The sequence below is a fragment of the Sorex araneus genome, chromosome 1 (genome assembly GCF_027595985.1).
Source record: "Sorex araneus isolate mSorAra2 chromosome 1, mSorAra2.pri, whole genome shotgun sequence".
Lineage (NCBI taxonomy): Eukaryota > Metazoa > Chordata > Mammalia > Eulipotyphla > Soricidae > Sorex > Sorex araneus.
In genome coordinates this window covers 224,428,377-224,446,377 of record NC_073302.1, presented here as the reverse complement: position 1 = coordinate 224,446,377, position 18,001 = coordinate 224,428,377, and the positions used below count along the sequence as shown (strand labels likewise).

The 18,001-nt window shown below is 41.7% G+C and overlaps 1 protein-coding gene across 2 annotated transcripts in view; it reads left to right on the top strand.

Annotated features, from left to right (window-relative positions):
- Nucleotides 1-18,001, top strand: part of SETDB2 (SET domain bifurcated histone lysine methyltransferase 2) — a 56,215-nt gene that overhangs the window by 24,128 nt on the left and 14,086 nt on the right. For both annotated transcript variants that reach the window (XM_004604488.2, XM_055124160.1), the window contains exons 7-10: nucleotides 10,029-10,145; nucleotides 11,340-11,509; nucleotides 13,560-13,776; nucleotides 15,480-15,579. In XM_004604488.2, coding sequence (XP_004604545.2) covers nucleotides 10,029-10,145; nucleotides 11,340-11,509; nucleotides 13,560-13,776; nucleotides 15,480-15,579 — 604 coding nt within the window. The remainder of the gene's footprint in view (nucleotides 1-10,028; nucleotides 10,146-11,339; nucleotides 11,510-13,559; nucleotides 13,777-15,479; nucleotides 15,580-18,001) is intronic.

Here is an 18,001-nt window from a genome sequence, read left to right as displayed (position 1 = left end):
CATTAAATTTGTATAGTGCTTTGGGCAGTATTGACATTTTAATAATGTTAATTCTCCCTATCCATGAGCAGGGGATGTGTCTCCATTCCTAGTGTCCTCTTTTATTTCTTGAAAGTGTTTTATAATTTTCCGTGAGCTTTTCTGTATAATCTTTAGGGTTTTCTAAGTAAGAATCATATCGTCTGCAAATAGTGATAGTTTGACCTCTTCCCTTCCTATCTGTATGCCCTTGATATCTTTTTCTTGTCTAACTGCTACGGCCAGGACTTCCATTACTATATTGAACAGGAGTGGCGAAAGCTGGCAGCCTTGTCTTGTGCCCAATCTTAGAGGGAAGGCTTTTAGTTTTTCCCAATTGAGAATGATATTTACCATGTGCTTGTGATAGATGGCTTTGACTATATTGAGGAAAGTTCGTTCCTTCAATGCCCATTTTGCTGAGAGTTTTCATCATAAACGGGTGCTGGGTCTTGTCAAATCCTTTCTCTGCATCTATTGATATGATCATATGGTTTTTATTATTTCTTTCATTGATATGATGAATTATGTTGATTGACTTACGAATGTTAAACCATCCTTGCATCCCTGGGATGAATCCTACTTGATCATGGTGTATGATCTTTTGGATGAGTCGTTGGATTCTATTTGCTAAAATTTTGTGTAGGATCTTTGTGTGTGTGTTCATCAGGGATATCAGTCTGCAATTCTTTTTCTTTGCGCTATATCTGTCTGCTTTTGGTGTCAGGATGATATTTGCTTCATAGAAACTGTTTGGAAGTGTTTCTGATACTTCAATTTCCTGGAAAAGCTTAAAGAGGATTGGGAGTAAGTCCTCTTTAAAGATTTGGAAGAATTCATTAGTGAATCCATCTGGGCCAGAACTTTTGTGCTTGGGGAGACTTTTTATTACCATTTCAATTTCCTTGATGGTGATAGGTCTGTTCAGGTATTCCAGGTCTTCTTGATTCAGTTTTGGGAGGCTATAGGAACCTAGGAATTTATCCATTTCCTCGAGGTTTTCATGTTTCGTGGCATAAAGCTACTCAAAGTAATCTCTGAGGATCCTTTGAATTTCTGTAGTTTCTGTTGTAATGTCCCCCTTTTCATTTCTGCTTTGGTTTATTAGGGTTTTCTCTCTCCCTTTTTTCGTGAGTCTTGCTAGAGGTTTATCAATCTTGTTTATTTTCTCAAAGAACCAGCTCTTGGTTTCATTGAACTTTCAGATTGTTTTTTGGGTTTCCATCTCATTAATTTCTCGTCTGAGTTTTATTATTTCCTTTCTCCTGTTCGGATTGGGCTCCTTGTGTTGGGCATTCTCCAAGCTCTTCTTAAACTGTGAAGTTAGGTTACTTATGTGGGCTCACTCCTCCTTCCTGATGAATGCTTGTAGAGCTATAAACTTTCTTCTTAACACAACTTTTGCCATGTCCCATAAGTTTTGGTAATCCGTGTCCTCATTTTTGTTCGTTTCCAGTAATCTTTTGATTTCTTCTTTGATTTCCTTTCTAAGCCACTCGTCCAATAGTGAGCTGTTTAATTTCCAGGCGTTTGATTTAGTTTTCTGTTTGTATGTGTTATTTACTTCTAATTTCAGTGCATCGTGGTCTGAGAAGATCGTTGATACAATCTCTGTCTTCTTAATTTTATGGAGGTATGTTTTGTGGCTCAGCATGTGGTCTGCCTTGGAGAATGTTCCATGCATAATGTGTATTCAGCCTTTTGAGGATGAAGTGTCCTGTATATATTTACTAGGTCCCTTTCTTCCATTTCTTCCCTCAGATGAAGTATGTCCTTGCTAAGCTTGAGTCTAGTTGCTCAATCAAGAGGTGATAAAGTGGTGTTGAAGTCTCCCACTAGTATTGTGTTGCTATCGATGTCTTTCTTCAAGTCCATGAGTAGTAGTTTTAAGTACTTTACTGGTCCCTCATTAGGTGCATATACATTTAGTTTTGTAAGTTCTTCCTTTTGTACAGATCCCTTGATTAATAAGAAATGACCTTCACTGTCTCTTGTGACCTTCTTCAGTCTGAACTCAATGTGGTCTGATACTAGGATGGCTACCCCAGCTTTTTTTATGGGAGTTGTTTGCCTGTAGGATTGTTTTCCAGCCTTTGACTTTGAGCCTGTGTTTGCTCTGACTGTTGAGATGTGTTTCTTGCAGACAGCAGAATGTTGGGTTCAATTTTCTAATTCATCCTGCCACTCTGTCTTTTAATTGGTGCGTTTAGCCCATTGACATTGAGAGAGATTATTGTTATAGGGTTTTGTCCCATTTTTCTGCTGGATTCTGGTGTATTTGAGGATCCTGTCTTGTCTTAAAGTAGCCCATTCAGTTGTTCTTATAACCATGGTTTTGAGTCTATGAAGTTCTTGAGCTATTATTTATCTGTGAAACTGTGTGTTGTTTCTTCTGTTATGAATGAGACCCTAGCTGGATAAAGTATTTTTGGTGAGGCATTTATTTCATTGACACTACTGTTTTCAGGCTGTGAGGGTTTCATCAGACAAGTTGGCTGTGAATCTTAAGGATGCTCCTTTATAGCTGTTACTCTGCTGCTGAGGCCTTCTACTGAGTGTTTTAATTCGCCTACTAGGTTTTTCAGGTCTGACTTTTCTGTTTATAATTTTGTTTGCATTTTCCGCATTTCTACCTTCAAATCCTCTTGTATTTTATTGGCATTGCTTTCCATTGTTTCTTTTAGCTCCCTAGGCATCCTCAGTAGCTCCCTTCTAAATTCCTTGTCAGAGAGGTTGTCTAGCACTTCATTGATGTTGGGGTCTTCTGGGCTAGCCTCTTCAATAAGTGAGCTTGGTGGGGTTCTGCGTTGCTTTACCATTGTGACCTGTGTGGTTTAGCCCTTCATGCTCACTGTTACTATTCTGTTTATGAGCAGTATTAATTGAGGTGGGCTTAATGAGTTATTGACTAATGTGTTCCTGATGGCTAAGCCAACCTAGTGAAAGTTCCAACTCACAGGGTAACTTATGGTTCTTATGGGTTATGGAGGGGAAGAAAAACTTGTGTGACTGCATTAGTAGCTGCGGCTCCCAGAAGGAGCGCTGACACCAGCCGGGTACCTGAATGGGATGAACAGAGGGTGCCTGGAATGTTGCAGCTTTGGGTGCACACAGTGTGCCTCAGTTCCCGTACCCCGCAGATCAAGGATGAAAACCGGCTGCCCTGGGGTCTAGTTAGACACGCAGCTCCAGGGAGGAGCCCTGACACCAGCCAGGTACATATAGTAAACGCAGGAAGGCCGAGACACACCTCCAGTTCAGCGTATAAAAAGTAGTTCCAAGGCTAGGGGCTGCGTGGGGCTGCTCTCACTAGTACAGCTGCTGCTCGGGTGGGCTTGTTCCCCCCCAACCCCGGGGTCTTACCGTGCACCAGCACCCTCCCCCTCCTCTTCCTCCCGCCGCAGGCTTCTTCCCACAAAGATAAGTTCTTTACATATATTTTTCTTATTAAGTCTTCACCAAAAAATGAAGTAGGCAATATCATTTCTGTGTTAAAGGGTAAGGACGTTGAGAAGCCAGATGTAAGGTCATAGAGCAAACAGTTGGAGAGTCAGGATCTTAATGCATATTCTTAATCACTACCCTATATATTGTATATTACTTTTATCTGTGTGTCGTATGGTGTTGAGATGGAATCCAGAACCTGACACATGCAGTGTTATGCCAACCTATAAACCCAGTCCCTATATTGTATATTACTTGCTTATTTAAGGGAGTCACGTCCAGAGGTACTTAGGGGCTACTCTTGGCTTACTGGGTTGGTGCTCAGGTGTCACTCGCAGCAGTGCTTAAGGACCACATGGTTCTGGGGAATCAACCTAGGTCTCCCGTGTGCAAAGCATATGCTCAAGCCCTTTGAGCTACTTACTGGGCAATTCTTATGTATATATGTATGTAACTTTTACCAATCATTTCCTTAGTACGTATTTGGAAAGTTAATGGACTGGAGCCATAACACAGCGAGTAGGGCATTTGCCTTGCACGTGGCTGACCCAGGTTCGATTCCTCCATCCCTCTTGGAGAGCCCAGCAAGCTACCGAAAGAATCCTGCCTGCGCGGCGAAGCCTGGCAAGCTACCGATGGCATATTAGATATGCCAGAAACAGTCACAACAAGTCTCACAATGGAGACATTAACTGGTGCCTGCTCGAGCAGGATGATGAACAAGGGGACAACAGTGCTACAGTGCAGTAGTATAAGTGCATTTGTTTACTTGCAGCTGTAGAGGAACACATTATATGAATAAGGCAAATTTAGCTGTTTTAGCAGGCAAATGAAAATTAGAGCAATAAAGAGAAATTAAGTACAGATAGTACTTTTCACCATCTTCTTTGCTAGAGTATGAGATGAATTAGATAAATTTGCTTTTAGGCTTGTGGCAAGTTTTAGTCTCTTTAAATATATGCTGCTTTTTAAAACATTGCCTCTAGGAGGCAGAAATTCTAATCCTTACAGGAATTCCTTAAACATATCCCATGAATGGTGATGGGGGTCTAAGCTAGGGGCCAGAGGCATAGATCTTCACAAGCTTGGAAAATATGATGGTATCTTTCAACAAGGTTTAGAATTGTATTAATAGACAGACATGGTTCTGTGAGAGGCGTATACCAGTAATGAAAAAGCAACCCAGAGCCTGTGCAGTAAATGTCATAAACCTGATTTACACAGAGATATTTGAACAACAAAGGCAGCATGAGGCCCACCTAATAGGGAAATTCACCCTGAAGAATCAAAGGTAAATATTTTAATCTATACTTACCCCTGAAGAAGCAGAAGTAAATGTAGGCCCTGATTGAAAGATATTTTAACACGGGTACAGTTAAAATGTCCAGAGATAAAATATTAGCACCCATGAAATAAGAAAACAAAATTATAAAATGAAAAATGGCTGTGTAAAGATGAACAGTTCGGAAGTAGATAAAGTAAGACCCAAGGTCGTTGAATAGAAAAACAAAGATGGGGCAAAGGATGTGGCTCAAGTGGTAGAGAAGTGTCTTGCAAGTGTGAGACCCAAGGATTGATCCCCAGCATCACATGGCCCTCAGGTACCATTGGGCTCAAATACCACCAAGAGTGCCCTCCACAATAGTAGACAAAAACTATGAAGATGAACTAGAGCACATGGAAGGTTTGGTACAGCTGGAGAATTAGCAAATTGCATAGCAAAGCTAAATAAATCTCCCAAGATGCAAAGAAGTAAAGATACAAATAATTTATAGATAAAAAAAATGGGGAAATAAAATGAGTTACTCCAAAATACAAGAGCAAAAGAGAAATATTCAAAGAGATCATTGTCCAGAATTGAAGACATGACCCCTTGCTATGAAAGCTAGTAAGTTAAAGAAATAATGTACATCTTGTTACCAGAGTGATAGTACAGCACACACCCAACCTGGGTTCGATCCCTAGCATCCCCTAAGCCCTGCCAGGAGTAATTCCTGAGTGCAGAGCCCGGAGTAACCCCTGAACATTGCTGGATGTGGTTCAAAACAAACAAAAAATAATGTACTTGGGCTGGAGCTATAGCACAGCGGGTAGGGCATTTGCCTTGCACGCGGCCAACCCGGGTTCTAATCCCAGCATCCCATATGGTCCCCTGAGCACCGCCAGGAGTAATTCCTGAGTGAAGAGCCAGGAGTAACCCCTGTGCATCGCCAGGTGTGACCCAAAAACCAAAAAAAATAATAATAATAATAATGTACTAGATATCTAAATATGTCATAGTGCAACTTAAAAATTATCTACAATCAAAAGTAAATCTCAAATTTCTACTAGGTAGAAAAGGGGGGAAATGCAGTCAATATACTTTTTATTTGAAATACAAAAGACAAGATGCATATAACTTAAAATGCAGAAGGGAAATAAGTGTAGAACTCAAATTATATATCAAGCCAGTCAGTCCTTTGATAAGGCTGATGGAAGGGTGAGACGGTACTGACAAACTGTTGGCATGCATACTATTTTTCAGCAATAACCCTTTTAGGTATGTATATCTTGAGCACTATTTTTCTGCAGGCTTAGTAGAATATAAAATCATTAAATGGGTCGGTAGGTTGACTCTTTTGGGGCCATCCCTGGCTCTGTGCTCCATGGACTATGACGGACAGTTCTTGGGGATCCAAGTCCATAGCTGGTGTCTCAGTCATAGCTGCAAGCTATGCAAGTGCCTTAACCTTTGCTCTATCTTTCCAGCCCATGTCGATTTTTTTTTAAATTGAATAATTCAAAAAATCCTCAAGAGTATCACACATAATAGGGATAAAGTTTTTGTTGTTTTAGTTTATTCACATAAATAAATGTTTGCCTATATAGGTACACTTTGGAGATATTGCAGATTCAGGTCCAAGCCATTGCAAGAAAGCAGATCTTGTGAAGTTTTTGACTTTGCAGTGCGTGTACAAATTATGTTTACACTGGACTGTAAATGTGCAGTAGTGTTATGTGTGAAAAACTCTGTGTGCCTTTTTATTGGAACTTTATTGGTAAAGAATGCTGATCATCATCTGAGTCATCACCAAGTTAATTGTTATTTTTGGCAATGAGTGGGGCTCTCAGTCTTTATGCAGGGGGGATGGTCTTGCCTTGATGTTAAAGGCTCTGACTGATCAGGGGTGTGGCTGCCAAATGTTAAGGTAACAACAATTTCTTCATATAAGATAACAATGAAGTTTGTCTTGCTGACTGACTTCCTTTCACAAGAGATTTTTATCTATACCTTGTGATTCTGTTTGGTGGTGTTTTACCTACAGTAAAATCTTTCGTAACCACAGTCAATGCTTTCAAACCCTGTTTTATCAAACAAAAAAGTGTAATGTTTTAAATCCTATTGTCATTTCAATAATGTTCACAGCATCTTTATCAGGAGTCAGTTCCACCTCAAAAAAAAAAAACACATTTTTTGCTCATCCATAAGAATCAACTCTTGCCATTGAGGTTTTATCATGAGATTGTAGCAGCTCGAATTCTCTGCTCTAACTCTCGATTTCCTGCTGCCTCCACCGCAGTTATGGACCCCCCAATGCCATTCATGTGAGCTGGAGTCACACTTCTTTCAAACAAGTTTTCACAGTGATATTTTGACCTTTTGTAAGTCCTGATTGTTCTTAATCGCATCTGGAGGGGTAAATCCTTCCCAGATTTTTCAGTTGATTGTGCAGATCCTTCAGAGGAACCACTATTCTTGTCAGTTCCAGTCTTCCAGTGTGTTCTGAAATCTCTCGTTGGTCTATGAGCGTGGATGTTGAATTAGCAGGCACGAAACCAAAGTTCATCTCCACGTACATATCCATCAGAACTCCTGCGTGGCAATGAGCAGAATAATGTGAAATATGCCCTTTTTTGTCTCTGTGCAGTAGTTCTCCCAGTGAGCTTAAGAAATTCTATAAAACATGTAAACAGATAGCTGTCATTTAGACTTTGTTGTTTTTTGCCTTGAGCACAAGCCAGGGCATTTTCATATCATTCGTGAGGGCGCCAGGACTACTGGAGTGGAAAATGAGCATTGACTTAACATAGTCATCAGCTGCAGTAGCCCTGACAAGTGAGTCAGTACTGGCTTCTCTCTAGCTGGGAAACCCTTTACATCGCCTGCTCTTCAAAAAAAAAGACTGTTTCATCTACTTTGAATATGTTATTTAGTGTAGTCTCTTTCTTACTTTTTTTTTGAGAAGTCTCTCCATACTCCATGCATAGAGGTGGAACCATTTGAGCGTTTTTTGCTCTGAGGAACAGGTGGTGGAGGGAGAAGGGAAATTTTTTTGTTTGGGGGCCACATCTCCTGTCTCAGGGCTTACTCCTGGCTCTGCACTCACGGATAACCCCCGCTAGGCGTGGGACCATATGGTGTGCCAGGGATCATACCCAAGTCAGTCACATGCCAGCAGAGGACATGAGCCTTACCCACTGTGCAATCTCTCCGGCCCCAAACCAGTTGGTTTACAAAGGAGATCATGTTTTAAATTACACCACACAGGAAAATAGACTAGACATTAATGCATTAATGCATTTTTACTATTTGCAAGCAGTAGTTACCACTGTATGACATGCATTTTATATATATGAAAAAGTACAGGAGAATCAGAATCATAATGTAAAAGACCGTGTATTTTTTCCTTCCCCACCCTGAAAAAGACCTCTTGTTCAGTAGAGGAAACAATCCAGAGATTTTTTTTTTTTTTTTTGCTTTTTAGTTCACACCCGGCAATGCTCAGGGGTTACTCCTGTCTCATGCACTCAGGAATTACTCCTGGTGGTGCTCAGGGGACCATATGGGATGCTGGGAATCGAACCCGGGTTGGCCGCGTGCAAGGCAAATACCCTACCCGCTGTACCATCACTCCAGCCCCAATCCAGAGATTTTTAACTAGCTCACCTGTAGCAACATACCTAGTTTATCCTGAGATGCCCACATTCCTTACTCCCCTTATAAAGTTATTCTGCCTAAATTGGAGAAAGGGAGTTGTGATTATCTATTATCTATTATAATAATATTTAAAAAACATGCCTAGCATCAATCTTCCCAATTTGTTTTCTTGATGTTGAATAGATAATATTTAAGACATCTGTAAAACTTTGTATGCCTTTTTGATTTTAACACATTCACATTTGCACTTATCCATTAAGGAGAGTGTAACTGAAGAATTTTCACAAGTTTCTGCTGAATGAGAAATGAAATGGATTTGTTTTTGTTTTGTTTTGAGACCACATCCAGTGGTGCTCGAGGGTAATCCTGGCAGGCTCAGGAGACCATGTGGGATGCCAACATTGAATACAGGTCTGCCACATGCAAGGCAAATGCCCTACCTGCTGGACTGTCGCTCTGGCCCCAAAGAAGAATTGATTTTTTTTTTATGCTTTTTGGGTCACACCCGGCGATGCACAGGGGGGTTACTCCTGGCTCATGCACTCAGGAATCACTCAGGAATCACTCCTGGCGGTTCTTGGGGGACCATATGGGATGCTGGGAATCGAACCCAGGTCGGCTGTGTGCAAGACAAACGCCCTGCCCACTTTGCTCCCAAGAGAGGAACTGATTTTTAAAAGTTAAAGAAAACCCATATAATTCAGTACTAAATGCGCAAATAGAGGTATAGTGTAGTTTTTAATGATTAAAAACTTTTCGATTGCTGTCTTTCAAGAAGTCTCAATGGAAGTATAGTGCTCTATGTTATAAATACAATTATATAAAGCAGGTTCACCCATGGGCTTGGAGACTTCAGTCAAAGGTCTGAACTCTGAAAAACCCAAACATACCTGGGTTTTTCTGCAGATTTACTCAGGAGTGAGGCTCGTCTGAGCCTATAGAGAGCGGCTGGGAACATGGTGGTGATTGAGTTCTGGAGGTTTTAATCTGCTGTATAATCATATTCTAAATGTTTAAATTCCTGGAGCAACCTCTCATACTCTACACCATTGATGTACCAAGAGTAGCACACATTTGATGAAGTTTAACAAACATGTTAGCAATCTCTTGTGTAAGGGCTTAATGGCTCCAGGATGAAGTACAACAATTTTTACACACTTTCCTCTAAGGAAACTTTATTTGACCATTTTTAGCAGATTATTCATAACAAGCAATACGGAATTAAATGCTTTGGTTCTGCTTTGAGGACATGGTTTGGGATTTGGGGTGGAAACATTCAAAATGTGGTGTGAAGGTATAATGGTGGTGGGATTGGTTTTGAATATTAAATGTAATGAATTATTGTGAAGAACTTTATAAAAGTAAAATTAAAAATAAAATTAACAGTTTAATATATTTTTTGCTCTATCATCACTGTATCACTGTCATCCCATTGCTCATCGATTTGCTCGAGCGGGCACCAGTAACATCTCCATTGTGAGACTTGTTGTTACTGTTTTTGGCATATCGAATATGCCACAGGTAGCTTGCCAGGCTCTGTCACATGGGCGAGTTACTCTTGGTAGCTTGGCGGGCTCTGTCATTGTTTTGTCAAAACAGTATCTTCTGCCTTTTCATCTGATTTCTCTATCTGCTGCCTTTCTTGTAGAACAAAATGTGCATGTCTTCAATTGACAGCAAGGAATACCGAGACTTGCCCTTTGTCAAGTAATAAAATAACCACTGGATATAAATATAAAAGACTCCAGACACATATACCTACTGGGTAAGTAATCTTAAGGATTTGTTTTATGGTATGTGTATTTTTGAAGTGGGTACTTTATTATTATAGCTTATGGTCTATAATATTGTTTAATCTTAATTTCTAGAAATCTAAGGAATTACAAAACCACAAATATTCTTGGCAGTGGGAATCAGAGCATCTCTGCGTGTCATGTGCCGTGTGCACACTCACCTGCTCTGAGTCTGGCCCCTATTCTCTGGTGTTGACCTGTCTGGGCAGCCGTGGGGATGGAGCACATGCTCTTGCTTCTCTTCTCCGCACCACAAGGTCCGCCAAGAATCCCCGGGGCTGCCTCCTTCCACCAGTAAAAGCAATGGCACAGAATTCGTCTAAGAACAGGGAATTTTTAACCCTTCAAAGTTGTTATAATTAAAAGGCAAACAGGAAGGGTTTCTTTCTCAACATTGTCTTCCCAGATGTTTCCTTCTTAGACATTCCTAGACATTTTAGTTTTGTTTTGTTTGGGGGCCATACCAGCAGTACTCAGGGCTCACTCCTGGCTCTGTGCTCAATGATCAGTCCTGGTGGGCTTGGGATCATACGGGGTGCCAGGGATCAAAGCCAGATCAGCCACATGCAAGGCAGACTCCTGCCTGCTGTACTATTCCTCTGGTCCCCAATACTTTAAAGAGCTAACATTTATTGCATGCATGGAATCATCTCAGGCACCTTGTGAATTCTCATTTAATCTTAACCAAACAACCCTATTATATTATTCCCTTAGGGTGTTGTGGTTTGCAATGCAGATATTAAGTGGCCATCATATTCGGTCCATAGTCTACTTTCAGCACGCATCTCCCATCCCAAGCGGGCCCTCCAAGCACCCTTTACTTGGTGGTCCCTTCTCTATCTGAGCTGCCTTTTCCCACAGCACGTGAGGCCAGCTTCCGAGCCGTGGAGCAATCCTCCTGGTCTTTATCTCTACTATCCTTGGGTGTTAGTCTCCCATTTTGTTACTTCCATTTTAAAACTAGAAACTTGAAGCATAGAAAGGTTAAGTGACTCATGTAAGGTCAAGGCCACTCACGAGAGCTAGAGCTGTCAGCCAGGCAGCCCGGTTTCAGGACCCTTCACACTTAGTCTGTTGCCCTCAGAAATTATTCATATGGTGGCAGTATAAACTGTGCTTGCTCCAGGTTAGGACATCTGATTTTCTCTTCCCTGCTTTATTGTCAGCATTTATGAGTGCAGTTTGCTGTGCAAATGTAACCGAAGACTGTGCCAGAACCGAGTTGTGCAGCACGGACCTCAGGTGAGGCTCCAGGTGTTCAAAACTGAGAAGAAAGGCTGGGGCGTCCGCTGCCTGGATGACATCGACAGAGGGACCTTCGTTTGCATTTATTCAGGTAAAGTGAAGGACTCCTTTGAGATCACAGTGAGGTCACCTCCCTTTCTGAATCTCGGTTTAACCAGCCCGGGTCCCTGGCGTAGCAGGTGAATAGCCGCAGGTCTGAGGAGCATCAGAGGACAGGGTCAGGGAAGGGGGCACTGCAGGGAGGAAAGGCTTTCAGCAGTCCCAGAGTCAGGAAAGGATTGGCTGCCACATAAAACCTGGATGACTGGATCGGTACCATTATTTTTCTCCACAGCCTCAGATACTTGGGGGTATGAAAACTTTTTGAATAGGACAGCTCATATAACACTGAGGTGAAGATTATCAGTCAAAGACTGTCTTGTTCTGTCTTTTGAGCTATTAGAATCTAACAAATTCCTTTTTGTAATAAGTACCAGCTTCTGCTGATTAAGACAGCAACTCTTAGCAGCTATCTCTTTTCAGCGACTGAAGCACATTCTGAGCAAAATTTCCCAGCCATAGTTCAGAATTGTGCATTACTATTTCTTTTAGGCCACAGTTCCCAAGCCACATATATTGGCCACCAGCAGTCTCATCCCTACCTACCCCTGTCAGGCAAAAGTCCATACTTCTTATGTGTATCATGAAATGAGAAAGGTGAGAGAACCTGGTTCTAGAGACACTTTAAAAGAATATTCTGGACTGAGTCTTAGCAGACTAGGAAGCAGGGACCAGGGAGACCCACCACGTCTGAATTTCCAGGGTTTCCTTCAGTGAGGACAAAAAAAATGTCAAAATGCAGAATCATCACAGTTGAATCTGTGCCACATACTAACAGGTATATATACTGTACAACTTGCCTAGGTCCTCATAACTCATGTTTTGCAAAAATTGTACTACACTGCACTGCCGTCCCATTGTTCATCGATTTGCTCGAGCGGGCACCAGTAACATCTCCATTGTGAGACTTGTTGTTACTGTTTTTGGCACATCAAATATGCCGCAGGTAGCTTGCCAGATTCTGCCATGCAGGCAGGATACTCTCAGTAGCTTGCCAGGCTCTCCAAGAGGGACAGAGGAATCGAACCCAGGTCAGCTGTGTGCAAGGCAAATACTCTACCCACTGTGCTGTCACTCCAGTTCTTTGCAAAAATAACTCTGATTAATTGGCTGCCATCAAATCTTGTCCGGAAAATAAATGTCATTGACTATTTGCATTGCTATAAAATGCACGTATGGTATCTTCAATGCAGTTATTGATTTTTACTAATAACTGTCATCTTTAGTGCCTTGAAATTAGATAACCTCTGGACTAAGAATTCGGAAGGTGTTGGGGGAGAGGTTTAGGTCACACCTCTTGGTGCCAAGGTGTCACTTCCAGCAGGACTGGGGCTCAAACCAGAGTTAGCCATAGACAAAGAGTTACCTTCACCCCCATACTAGTTCTCTGGTCCTTGATTGAGATTCTGTTACACTGGATTTAATAGGTAAACAGTAGGAACATATAACCACAGATGTAAATGATGATAAGTTCTGATAAATTTATCAGAAAGGTAAGATTTTGGGACCGGACAAATAGTGCAGTGGTAAGGCACTTGCCTTGCATGCAACTCACCCAAGTTCATCCTCGGCACCCCCTATGGTCTCCCAAGCCCCACCAGGAGTGATATCTAAGTGAAGAACTTGAGTAAACCCTGAACACCAGTGGGTATGGCCCCAAAACAAAAAGAATGAGGTTTTAGATGGCAATTTAAATGAGACACAAATCTTGCAACTTTAAACTAGCGTTTACCTCTAATTTTCTAGAGTACATTTTCATCTTTATTATTGTTTTATGTTATTGTAGCTAAATCTTAACTTTTTTCAGTATGTCAAAAGTGATCATGTTTCTTCTGCAGGTTCTATCTTGTCACATACTGGCAAATATTAAATCTCACTATTGGTCTTTTGTTTATTGAAATCTTTTTTCTAGGAGAAGTGAATGGATATGTCTTGATCTTATAAGTAAGCTTTACCTCTTTAGCAGTAAAGAAGAGTAGAGATGTCCTTTTGTTATTTAGCAATCATATATTCTTTTTTCTTAAACTATTATTTTCTTTTAGGGAGATTACTAAGCAGATGTAACACTGAGAAACCTGTTGCTGTAAGTGAAAATAGGAAAGAAGAGAAAATTATGAAAAATTCACTTTCAAAAAAACGGAAAATAGAAGTTGCAGATTCTGAGATTGAAGTTATTCCATTGGCATCAGAAACACCTATAAGTGCAAAAATTGGGGAGTATCCACCTAATTTAAATAACAGTCCAAAAGAAACAGTCACGTAAGTGAGATCTTAAGAACTGACTCAAGATTGATTTCTGTCAGTAATCTTTAGCCTGTTTTGTTTTGTTTTACAACTGTGGGCTGGTTGAAAATAGTCCTGGAAGTAACCCCAGCATTGCAGGGCTGAAAGAGCACAGCATCCTCAAACCGTAGGGCAAGCCGGGAGAAACCCCTCCCCCACCACCACCATCAAAAAAAAAAGAAAATGAAGAATGCAGGACTGGCTCAGAGAGCTGAAGCATACACTTTGCATGCAGGAGCTCTGGGTCCTACAACCAGCATCACATGACTCCATGTATGGCAAGATGGCAAGAAAAAAAGTGTGTGGAATGGTCTGAATTTCCACTTTGTTTAATTATTAAAATATAATTTATCACTGCCCTACAGTGGGAGACCTGGGTGCACAGAGCTGATTCTGATGCAGCCTGTGATGGATAATCGATAGCTATGGACTGACGGCTGATGGCTAGCAGACCGGTTTACTCAGGGTGTATAGAGCAAAGGGAGTGCACTGTGTGCAGACATGGGCAGGGGTAAGAGGGAGGCGAAAGTTAAATGAATGGTTGCATGGGAAAGATTGGTTTGGGTCTCTGTGATTATTTGTCTAGATTCCTAGGTGTCAGCACCTCACTTTCACACCCAGCCCCCAGTAATAGCCCATCATCAATCTATTCTAATCCCCTAGAGATGTCAGCTCTCCGGGCATCACTCCATCACCCAGGCCAGATCCAGAGTTCTCACAGGTCAGCCGCTCCAGATGGTTTAGGAGCTTTGCCAGCGGGAACTCCAATAATAATTTGCTTGATATAATATTTATTCAAAGTGTGCAGTGACATTTTGTAGATTTACAGAATTCTACAACTATAGCCACAAATTAATTTTTAATACACTTTTAAGGCCTACAAAACAGAGCATCCTCAGGGAGGCTCATTCCTGGCGATACTCGTCCAGCCAGGCCGGTGGTCTCAGTGCAGCACTGCAGCACTGCGCAGCCCAGCCCAGGGCAGTGCTAGGCTCCAAGTCAGGGTGCAAGGGTGTCCCTCTAACTTTGAAACATGGTTATAGGGGCTGGAATTATAGTATTGCAGGGAATACACTTGCCTTGCACGAGGCTGACCCAAGTTCAATCTCTGGCATCCCATATGGTCCCCCTGAGCACCACCAGGAGTAATTCCCAAGTGCAGAGTAACCCCTGAACATCACTGGGTTTGACCCAAAAAGCAAATAATAATAATATACTAATAATAAGAAGGACTGGAGCAATAGCACAGCAGGTAGGGCGTTTGCCTTGCATGCGGCCGACCCAGGTTCAATTCCTCTGTCCCTCTCAGAGAGCCCGGCAAGCTACCGAGAGTATCCCGCCTGCATGGCAGAGCCTGGCAAGCTACCCGTGGTGTATTCAATGTGCCAAAAACAGTAACAACAAGTCTCACAATGGAGATGTTACTGGTGCCCACTCGAGCAAATTGGTGAGCAATGGGATGACAGTGACAGTGATACAGTGAATAATAATAAAAAGAAATATCTCTTAAAATATGGTTATATTCCTTCTCAGTGAGGGATTGTATAGATTTTATTGCATAGATTAATTTCTAGTATAGAAAACATTACTAATATATATTAGTAATGTTTTCTATATTTCCATGTTCAATAAAGAAAAAATTTAGTGCTCTACAGAATAATTTTTATTTTTCCTTTCAGAGAAATAAAATGTGACACTGCTTCAAGAATTCAGTATCATTCAGTCATTAGAAGTCCTAAAGCGAAGACAATAAGCATTCAACGCCATGAGGAAAAGATGGTAAAAAAAAAAATACCAAATGTAAACTGAACATCTGAGAACTTGTAGCTGTCATCTCTCTCTCCCTTTTTTTTTTTATTTATTTGTTCTGGGTCTCACCCCATAATACACAGGAGTTACTCCTGGCTCTGCACTCAGAAGTCACTCCTGGCATGCTCAGGAGATGATGAGATGTCAGGGATCAAACTCAAGCTGGCAAGTGCCCTACCCACTGTACTATCACTCTGGCCCTTTATGTCACCTTTTTTCTCTTACTTGGTTCAAATTACTTGTGTTACTAATGTATAAGGTTTCTGGTATTGTTTGAATGGGCATGCTGTTGAAGTATTAGGTATGTTTCATGGTGGTTTGCATTTTCCCAACTTAGACATGTTGAGAATATCACAGTCTGACCATGTGTTCCACTGCGACTAAGCAGTCAAGTTCATAAGAGAAGGTAAATTGTTAAGAGTTGAGAATAATACAGAATAAGAAAGAGGATAGAGTAACTTAGGTTAAGGAGAATAAGGTATGCGAATAGGAAACTGAAGGAGAAAAAAGACCTAGAGCCTAATGAAAGGAACATCTGGAGCAGCATTTTTCGTGATGAACCATGGAAGGTACACTCAGCAGCCTGAACTGAGGAGGAAAATAACTAGTCAGACCCTAACGTAAAGGAAGAAAGAGATCGGTGCAGGACAGTGAACAGGGGCAGACAGTTGTAACTGAAGTTAACAGTCAGGCTTGTAGATAAAAAGTTAGAAGTGGATGGGCATGAAAAGTTTCATGCTGAGTGAAATGAGTCAGAAAGAGAGAGACAGACATAGAAAGACTGCACTCATCTATGGTATATAGAATATCAGAGTGGGAGACTAATACCCAAGAACTGTAGAAATAAGTACCAGGAGGTTGACCCCATGGCTTCGCGGCTGGCCTCACGTTCTGGGGAAAGGGCAACTCAGAGAAGTGATCACCAACTACATTGTAGTCGAAGGCCATGTGGGGGAAGGGAGTTGCGGGCTGAATGAGGGCTAGAGACTGAGCACAGCGGCCACTCAACACCTTTATTGCAAACCACAACAGCTAATTAGAGAGAGAGAACAGAAGGGAATGCCCTGCCACAGTGGCAGGGTGGGTTGGGGGGGAGATGGGATTGGGGAGGGTGGGAGGGACGCCGGGTTTACGGGTGGTGGAGAATGGGCACTGGTGAAGGGATGGGTTCCCGAACTTTGTATGAGGGAAGTATAAGCACAAAAGTGTATAAATCTGTAACTGTACCCTCACGGTGATTCTCTAATTAAAAATAAATAAATTATATATAAAAAAAAAAGTTAGAAGACATCTGCCCTGTGTGATGGATGTGCAGAGGTTCCAGTTGCCTGGAAGTGTGTTGGGATGCCATTATCACAGAATCAGGAGAAAATTACTAGGCTGAGTTTCACCTCCAGTTCTACTGCCAGCCAGCTGAAGACAGTTCAAAGTCTGTGTGTGTGTGTGTGTGCATCTGTGTGTGTGTGTGTGTAAAATTGAGGATATTTCTCAGAATTAAGAGAATAAACCTCTGAAAATGGATACTATCCAGTGCTTGACATTGTGTACTAAGTACTTGGAAATATTGATGGTTTCACTACCTGAGTATTAATAAAGGTCAATTTTTATTGAGTAGATGTTTGAGTGCCGGGCATAGTACTAAGCATATTACCTCCTTTTAAAAGTTGTTGTTACCATTTAAAGTGCTGTATTGACTATCAGCCAAAAAGTAGTCAACTTTTTCTAACGGGGTAGGGGAGGGGTCAGCACGTGGAGGTGCTCCAGGGGTTGCGTGCTGCAGGGATGGCTCCAGGCCTCTTGTGTGCAAAGTATGCTCCAACCCTTTGAGCTGTCTACCCACCCCTAGCCAATGGTTTTTATTTTATTTTTTTACTAGCCAATGGTTTTTAGAGTAGAAATTAGCCAAAGAATATTTTCCCCTTGTACATTTTGTATGGACTGGAGCGATAGCACAGGAGGTAGGGCGTTTGCCTCGCACTTGGCCGACCCGGGGTTCGATTCCTCCATCCCTCTCGGAGAGCCCGGCAAGCTACCGAGAGTATCCCACCCGCACAGCAGAGCCTGGCAAGCTCCCTGTGGCATATTCGGTATGCCAAAAACAGTAACAAGTCTCACAATGGAGATGTTACTGGTGCCTGCTTGAGCAAATCGATGAACAATGGGATGACAGTGCTACAGTACATTTTGTAGCTGTGGCCTGATTAGTAACCCAGTAGTGGAATTGGGAGGCACCACAACTGAATTTGATTTTTTTTAAATTTTTCATAATGGATTCTCGTGAGGTGCAGTTACAGACATACAGACTTGCGTGGTTACGTTTCAGTCATACAATGCTCAGTATCCATCCCTCCACCAGTGCCCATTCTCCATCACCAATGATCCCAGTGTGCTT